The following is a 9615-nucleotide window of genomic DNA, read 5'->3' on the forward strand; positions in this document are numbered from 1 at the left end:
CTTTTTGTTTATCCCACCTAGAACATTTTTCTCTAGTTTCGTCCTCTGTGAGCACCTTGTGTTTTGAACCCCAAAGCATGTCTAATTTATAATGTATTTTAATACATTTTGTTGTTGAATGAATAAATGAAACATTTAATTTAATCAGTTATCCCTGTATTGAATGTGGCTAAGTTTTCTTTGATAGAAGTCAGTAAATACCCACCAATATTCAGAAGTTCGTACCAAAATAGAAAATATTGGGAAATATTGACTTAATGTGTTTAACTCTTGAAAAGCAGTGATCTCTTAATAGCTGGCAATTTTAGCCTATTAATTGCTCATTTGGGAAATGGGACATTTGATCTTCTGATCTCCTGAAATGAGCTCTTGAAACTTTCCAAAGTAGACATTGATCCTGATACTCTCTGACTTCAAGACTGGTGGTTAGAGATGAGTGAAAGAAGAAATGTGGAAATAACAGAGAGAAGAGGAAAGGCTAGAAGATTCTAGAAAAGAATGAATTTGTAATATGTCCTTGACCAAAGATAGAGGTTAGAGAATATGGCCTAGACTTTAGTTCTTAAAGGAGAATTTATATTATAGGTATTATTTAAAATACAAATTGAATCCAAGATTAATTTTAACATTTGGTTCCTGGCCACTAAAGCTGGCAAACAATATACAACAACTTAAAATAATTAAAAAGCCAGATGGTTTTATTAGAAAATGAAGATTTCTTGGCCCATAACTTGCTTGCCGAGTACATTAACCTTTATTATGGACTCAGCTCCACTCTCATCTAATGTGATCTGCTAAAAATGTTTTAGAGATCTCTATAGAAATAAAATTTATTTTTAAAGATACAAATTAACTTGCAAATTCAAAACTATAACATGAACACCAAGCATAACGTTTTAAATTAAGCTGTTAGTTGCTTATCCCTTGTCCATGTCCAACTATTATAATTGGGAGCTATCCCAGTGTGTTATGTTAAATTCTCAAGGCCTGTATAGTCTTTAACCTATCTTTAAAAACAACAGAATTTAAATGAATGTCAATAAATCCAGTGAATTATAAATATCCTCTCTTCCAACATATTTAACCAAAGCTGTCCATAAATAAAATTGCATTTCCTAGGATTTCAGGCATGAATACAAATATATGAATTTTAATTTAATGTTCTACCAGAAGACCCTAGGAGAATGTGAACAAGTTGAACATCTGTTAAGTTATTCTTAAAACTGGACACATACACATTTTAGGAACTGAAATAAAATTCTTAATGTATTTGTACCAAAATACTGTTGATATATATATGAGATATATATATACATATATATATCTCATATATATATCTGCTATGATTTTTTCTTATATAAAAATCCAAGCTATCTGAATTAACTACTATGCACAGCATACTCGATCCTTTCCCTGTCTGTCCCCCACACTTTGACTCACGCATTAGCTGGTATTTCCAATGGTACAACTGATTCTTGCCACATATGTTTCTACTCCCTTTCCCAAACAACCTAAAACCACTAAACTACATAAAGTGGCAGAATTTCACTCAACACTATGTAGTGCTGTCCTGTCTCTGGTAGCATAATGATAAAGACTAAGCTACAAGCAAAAGCAGGAGTTCTTGCTGCAAGAAGAGCTCTCTTTGCCCCAACCCCACCAACCCAAATTACAAACCAAATTCTATAGGAATGTAGCCCTTAAACTGGTCTTCCTGAACAGATAACACTGACCTACCAGCTGGAATGTTCACCTAGACAGGAAAAGGTGCAAGGAAGGGCAGAGAAAGGGAAATTGTCTGTGACGTTATTAATTTCAGCCCCCCAAGGAAGAAATTGGCTGTGAACTCTCTTAAGTGAGCAATGGCAGAGGAGAATATATTTCATTAAAAGCCCTGAGAGGGAACACGCAGTCAAACAAAAAAGCAACAACAGAGGCAAGAGAACAACAAAACCCAAGTCCCATCCCCGGTGCCGGGGATCGGGACGGGGATAGAGTAGAATCCCATTGTCAGGGAACAAGGTTTGTGCTCTTTCTACATTCTAAAACCAAGCCCTCAGAAATCTCCCCAACTTGTCACTCTGAACAGCTGCATGCATTTGTAAAAGCAAGTTTGCAACACTGTACACCTTTTAAGGCTGCAGTTGAATACTAAATAATAGAGTAGTTTTGTTCAAAAGCAACATTTATTTTTCATGAATATAAGAGGCATATTACATTTGCTATAGAAAATGCTATGTGAGGGAAAGGGTGCATGTTACCGATATAGAAAAAAATAATTCTACTTATGAAAGTGTTCTGCCCTATAAGAATGTATTGAATGAAAAGCATTGTCTCAGGTGAATGAGCCACACAGAAATGCAGATTTACTAGGGTTTGTTTTGAAATGTAATTTGTATAGTGAGCTTTTATTCCTTTGATGGCAATGAAACAGATTTATTGGCTACATGTTGGAAATACAATAGATAACAGATAACCAAGGGAGAAGTTTTAATAAAACACTCAAGAAAGAAAAAAGAAAAGTGAATGAATATGCCTGCTTACATTTCAGCTAATAAATAAAAAGTACAGGTAGGGCTTTAACTGAAAACCATCCTGGGTATTGCAGCCTGGAAAGTTTATTGAAAATTAGGTAGAACACTCTAATTTTTCATACTCACAGATATGATGTAAGCTGAATAAGCTAGTGTGATACGGCACATTTTTATTTTGGTACAGGAATCCTATATTTTCATAGGAAACTTGCAAATGGTCATAAAGAGGAAGAGTGGTTCCTGATTATTAGCTCAGCTATTTCTGATTGTGCTCTGGGATTTTGAACAACTGAACAATGGAGTATTTAATTTTACCACTCGCCCCTTGAAGTAAAAACACCAGACACTTTTAGGGAAATTTTGAAGGTATATCTTTAATAAGCACTAGCTTTTCATCTCAAAGAGCTGAGAGGAAATGAGCTAAGGACAGTTGAGAATTTGGTCCCGAAAGCACCATGCTTAGAAATCCAAGTATATTTAGGCCACTCATCTGACACAGAGACTTAATGAGTTCCTGTCACATACCTCTCACTCAAATGGTTTTAGTCAGTAAGGCCCAGGACTCACAGAAGAAATCGGCTCTCCTTTTTTCTTTCAAGGCAGAAAGAAAAATATAGTTCTTTCTGAGCAGCCCCTGACCTATCTTCATTTCAGTGTTGCTCTCTTAAGAGTCTTGCTTTGGAGGATGATGAATCACTTCCTACTCCTGGAGTCAGTCTTCTTTAAAATAGACATGAAGGAGCCAGAGAGAAAAAAATTAATCTATATACCAATAATAACTCCTAATGCAAATAAAAAAAAATAGTGGTGAGCAGGGCCAAACTTGTTCTCCCATAATTTGCACCATGACTTCTTAGAACATGCTCCACAGATCTGTAAAAGAACTAGAGACCCCAGATCTGATTTCACTTAATTCAGAAACAGAAATTCAGAATGGTGGGTGAGTATATGATAGGGGTTTACATCACCAAATCTGAATTGTTTTAATACGCAAAAGCTTTTAGGCTATAAATAATCCATGATGGTTTGCCAAACAGAAAAATGCCATTGTAAATCCATGTCTGTATAGCAAAAAGACAGGAACACAAAAGTAAAATACATAAAATCAATTAGCACAGTTTAAAGAATTTGAATCCATTATTAAATATGGACCCTATCAAATGTTCCATCCAATTTCCAGTTGTGTTACTACTTCCATGCTTACTTTTTTTACTTTTAATTGCCCAAATCTTTCGATGAACACTATTTTGAAGGGCTCATACAGAGTCCCAATGTCATTCTCCAAAGGACTTACTTCTGTGGAGGGGTTTTTGGAAAGAAAGAATTCAAACTTCTGCTATAGTTTATAAATTGTCTTGTGTAGGATTATAATAAGAAACCTTCTGAGAAATTTTTTTCTGACTGGTGTTAAATGAATTTGCATACCTCAGCAAGATGCATAAAAAGAGGATTTAATGGCTTAATTTCTAAAGCACCTATGTTATCATGGCATGCTTTTGGAGGCAGGTAATTACTGTCTACATAGGTAAGTATGTAGTGTATCTCATGGGAAAAAATAGTTTGGTTTGTGCCTTTTCCTTATTTTCCTTTTATATAATTAAGATGTATCCATAAGAAAAGCTCATCTGTTGGTTTTTAATACACAAGGTGCTTTCTTTAAAAGAGCAAGATCCAAAATTGTTTTGTGATTCAAAATTTAAAAATAAATTAATCTTCCAAATATTCCAAAGACATGTTTCATGAATTTACTTATCCCTTATTTTGTCAAAAGATTTTAAGGGTCTAAATAACTCAACGTTATGTAAGCTCTGGTGTACCTGGTTATATATACTGAATAAACCAGATGATCTATTTACATGTAGACATGGATATATCCTCAGAGACTATTATTAAATGCAATCCTATATTCTTGGATATAGAGGTTGATGATACACCTTTCTATTTGCCATGGCACTAACAAAGCTAGGCTGAAACTCAGCAACCACTTGTATTCATTGCTTTGCAGGATAGTAATAAGTTCGGTTGCTGGCAGGAAAAGGGTCTCTTACCACACCCTTCTTAAACTAAAGGTTTCTTCATGCTTAATGTAAGTATGTGCACATTCTTTTATCGAGGTGGTCTGGAGCTGCAGATACAATCACACCGCTCGTGGTGATCCAACTGGATGTCAACGAGAGCCATGTGCTTTGCTCTGCCCCTCCTCCTGAAGTAGCCAGGCTCAAACTTTAATACCTAGGACAAGAAGCATATTCTTGTTAGAAATCTCCTGGAGTATAACTCAACAGACATCACTTATTCTCTTTGCGACAACTGGTTATTAACCTTTTGAGAATCCAGTAAAAACTATGGGCTCACTATTAGAATATTTTAAGTATTTTTACAATCATCAAATCCTTGAAATAGAGGGATCAACTGATCACACAGTAATGCCTCCTGCATTACCTATGTGTAGTACCTAGATGACCTCAGGTATCCTAGCAGGTATTTATTGACAGCTTTCTAAAGGCCTGCTTTGTCCCAGGTGCTATCCCAAATATTGTTATATTCTTCTGCCCAAAACATATATTATGGAAAAGTAACATTACAGAGCATATTATTATTTTGGTAGGTAGCACAATGAATAAAGTCAAGAACATAATATACTGGTATGGCTAAAATTTTGGTTGATGTAAAATATTTTGCTCTAATAAAGGTCATTAGCAGCCATAAGCAAATGAAAATGTGTCTATGTTCTTACATATTTATTAGTATATAATACCTTTTATAATTCAAAACAGATTAAGCTCTATTAAAATCTTTGTACATTAATGCCTGTGTATTGTTACAGCATTTTTAAATTAATAAAGTCTATCATTAATTTTTTTAATTACTAAGTTTAAACATATATTTTTGAATTAGTATGTTTAAATAGAAGCTAACTCTTCTCCCCTGCTGTGGCCTTCACTGAAGTCAAAGTCATCACATGATAAATACTTGAAAAATTACATACTTGTTTTCACATATACTATATGGTCGGTTTGATTGCTTCTCTTCTTTATATTCTTAGGTTCCTGTTAGACTTCACTTTTGATTTTGTTCTATTTTCCTCTTAGTCTCTAAACTCTGGCATAGCAGCACCATATAATTATGTAGCATTTTACAGTTTTCAAAGAATTTGCATAGGTGTGCTATTTCTTTTGCCCTCAAACCTTGTCACATAGTAGACGAGGTATCCTTATTTCCATTTTACAGATTAGAGAACTGAGATTGTAAGGAGGCTAAGTGCCTTGTCCAGGGTCTTCTGGTGCCTTAGATCTGGGAGCAGGGCTTTTTCCTTTAGGCTCCTAGAACACTCTGACCTAATGCCTCTACAACATGCCTATGATTTCCTTTTGTGTCCCCATGCGGGAACTACAGTGGGGACCTAATACACATTGCTTCATATATGTTGGTCCTGGATGAAGGTTAGAAGTAAAATCTTGTTTTCACATCTGCATAACTTTTCATAGCATTCCCACCATTCTTTACAATGGATTATATTCTCAGAAATTTTCTCATCCTCAAATTATCTATTTCAAATCATAAACCATCTACCAGGAAAAATCGGCCTAGAGTCCTCAGTACTCATGCATCATAGTCATTGTGCCCATTTCTTCAGCACTTAGCCATGCTGTCCTACGGTAGTTTCGATGAGAAGAATAAATCACTGCCTTTGTTCAATGTTCAATCAAGATAGGGAACCTGGACTCTAACAAAGAGTGGAACATAGAGTCCCATTCATAGCTGAGCTTTGAGAGAATATTTATGAGGACAAAATTAGGGAGAAAAAGAATATCCTAAGGGAGTTCGTGAGTGAGTCACAAAAACTCAAAAGTATTTGATATTGGTAAAGCTAGTCCAAATGACAGTTTCGATAGCTAATTACATTGTTATATGTTTCTCCTATGATACTGCTGCACTTACAATAAATATCACATAATTTCGCATGATTCATTATGCATTCTCTCTAGTAATTGGATTATTAGTGCTTTGAGGGCAAGAATAGCAAAAACAATCACTAACATTATTGCCATGCATTTTATAAATGACTTTGCAAATATCAAATTATTCAGACTTCACCGCAACACTATTAGGTACACTACTAATTTTGTTTATAGATAAGGAAAGAGAGAGGCTAAGTTACACACTCAAAGTCACAAAGCTAGTAATTGGTGGAATCAGAATGAGACTCCATGTGCACTATCTCATGCCCTTACCTATGAAATTGAAACTTTTGTTTGTACAGCTCAGCAACATACTGGGAATATAGTAGCTGCTAGAGAAATGCACCTGGGTGAATGTGCTTGATGAAGCCACCAATGCAGAAGTAAGCGAATATACGTGTATGTTCTCTCCTTTTGACCCCATCCTTGCACCTCACTATCCCAACTTCAGTGAATACAAAGGACAAAACAAAGAAGCCAAGAAATAAAGCAGAGTCTTAAAGAAAGTAGCCCATGCTTTGGACCCTTTTAAAACCTTCAAAATTTAGAAATAAAATTTAAAGTACTAGGAGCAGAGTTATAATGACATTTGCCTTTCACTGCTCTCATGTTCTCTACTGCTGGGTAACTATAGAAAATAAAAGATGTTGCTTCCCCAGGAAAAGTATAAGTAAAAAAAGCAATGATTGAAAGATGTCATACCTTTTTGGGTATTCAATAGCCTTGCCCATGACAGATATTAAAGCTTTACTGTGCCATGTTTGGTCAGAGTGTCTTGAAAGGGGTTCGAGGTTAAAGTCCTACAGCTTCGCCAAGAATTCCTCCAATGTGAATTAGCTGCTATTGTCCAAGACTACCTGTATGTAAACCAGATCTGGGGGTTGGCAGATGCTGGGGAGGGAAATGATTTCTAAGATGAGTGTATGATAAACATTCTCAATTTAAAGAAGGCCATTATGAAAGCCTAATAAGTTGCAATAACTGGCATCTATAAAATCAGTGCTCTGTCGATTTGTTTTCTCATTTGATGGCAAACAAAACAGTGTGCTTTGGGATGACAGCAGAGCCTGGGCAGTTTTTCTAACTTGTCTCCTGATTGTTCAGGGATCTTCCCTGTGTTTTATATTAAGCAACGTGAGCACAGCATATATGTGTTTTGCTGATAAGAGAAAAATGAATTGGCAGACAGTTTCCCAGACAAGACAGGAAAGCACTGTTTGAACAAAGTGGAAATTGGACTGCTTTACTGGCTGATCACAGCACTGATGTTCAAAGCTTTCAGACCATATAATAGTCTTTGGTTCAGGTACACAGCATTGAAAGGAAGACGAGAGCAAAGCTGATTTGAGAGACTGTGGAAAGTTAAAAGAAAAATGAAAAGCCTTTATCTGAGAAAGCAAACTGGCTAGTTATGGGTTATCTGGTCACCTTTAAAGGGAAGGAACCATTGAATTAATTACAGCCACTGTTGGACACTTGCTAATAGGAACCATCACAAAATGATTTCCTATTTTCTGAGCTATGATTCACAGCTGCAAGCATGCACACTGAAATAAAAATTCTCTAAAGAGCAGCCAGCCATTTCTTATCACCTATGGGTGAAAATAGAAAACTCGACTCCTCTTCACCACCTGGAAAAATGCATGAAGCCAGGGGAAGTTGACTTTTACTAAATGGAGAATGACTGAGTCAGTTGGTAGCTTTCATACCGCTACAGAAAGCCAAAGATGCTCAGTTTGCAAATTACCATATCACGAACAAAATCTAACTACAGCACCAATAAACCACTGAGTGAATCATTGCCACAATGCTATTACGCTAATAAAATAAAACCAGGCAGAAAAGCTATCTGTTGAGTTGGGTTCTTGTTTATTGGGGGGAGGGGGGGTGAAGCGGGGGGAACGTTGTTAAGGACTTGTGGTAGTTCTCAAATTGATGGTTGACATAGGAACACAAGTCCATATTTCAAGACAAATGCATTCATTGTATGAACCTGAATCATTAAGAGTTTATTTAAGATTCTACCAGCTTCCAAAGCAGGCAGTGTTCAGTGCACATACAGTTTCTTATCTTAAGGAAAAAAAATGAGCTTGATATTTTGCTTCTATTTTGACATCTTTCATGCTTATTGACTGTATGAAAAATATGCACAGAGTTAAGGTTTTAAGGGCTGATAGTCCATTTTTCTGCAATTTAAGTGACTATAAACAAAAATACTTTGAGAAGAGATGATATATTGCTTTCTACCTGGGTAATTGCTCACCTTGCAGGCAATGGTTGCACCAGAGCCTGGGTCTTGTAATGGAGAGACTGAGACCAAGTCATAAGACACAGCACTCAATAAGAAAGACACAAATGACAAGAAGTTCCGCAACATTTTAAGTTGGAAGGTGACCAAAGCTAGGGTTATAGTGAGGGTCTATAAAACTCTCATAAACTTTGAAAATGGAATCTTGACATCTGTCGACATTTACTTCTAATAGAACTTTTCTGTGAACACCCTGGGGTTACTATGGAGTATATTTAGCAGCAGTCCTACCTTTACAGAGCTAAATAATTAAGTGATTTTGATAGTACCTTAGAGGGTTAATGGCTATATGCTCAGCCTTCCCATAATGGAAGCCTAGCTTGGCACCAAATTTCAGATAATGGCATTAGCGCTGAGTATCATTCCGACACAGGTAAGTCTTGTCTACTGAGGAGTATCATGCCCCAAGATAAGTTTGCTAAACTTTGGCAGTAAGGCCTGATGTGAAGCTAAATCTGGAAGGGAAAGGATGGGCTCATTCTGTACGTAGTACTTAACTGGAAAGTCCACCCGCTTGGTAGGTGAATTATCACAGTGTCAGGAAGTCAAAACTGAGAAAACCAGCCCATGCTCTCAGAAAGTTCCGCTCATATCCGTTTCGTGCTTTACAGTCTTCCGATGCTGTTATTCACCTAGTAGCACCACGAGGTAAGCAGCACAGGTGTTACTGATGAGTAAATTAACTTTTCCATAGACATTAACTGTTTTGGATCATATCTTTATTCTTTTACATATATCTAGCACTTCGACCACCTATTTTTTATAGTTCTTACATAATTTCAGTAAGATGATATTTTGGGAGTAGGAAAGA

At 36.2% G+C, this 9615-nt stretch overlaps 1 protein-coding gene across 2 annotated transcripts in view; it reads right to left on the bottom strand.

Annotated features, from left to right (window-relative positions):
• Positions 1-2375: 2375 nt before the first annotated feature.
• Positions 2376-9615, bottom strand: part of PDGFD (platelet derived growth factor D) — a 219245-nt gene continuing 212005 nt past the window's right edge. For both annotated transcript variants that reach the window (XM_015585956.2, XM_015585955.2), the window contains exon 7: positions 2376-4766. In XM_015585956.2, coding sequence (XP_015441442.1) covers positions 4641-4766 — 126 coding nt within the window. In that variant the 3' untranslated portion in view covers positions 2376-4640. The remainder of the gene's footprint in view (positions 4767-9615) is intronic.

Source organism: Pteropus alecto, unplaced genomic scaffold (assembly GCF_000325575.1).
Source record: "Pteropus alecto unplaced genomic scaffold, ASM32557v1 scaffold12, whole genome shotgun sequence".
Taxonomy (NCBI): Eukaryota; Metazoa; Chordata; class Mammalia; order Chiroptera; family Pteropodidae; genus Pteropus; species Pteropus alecto.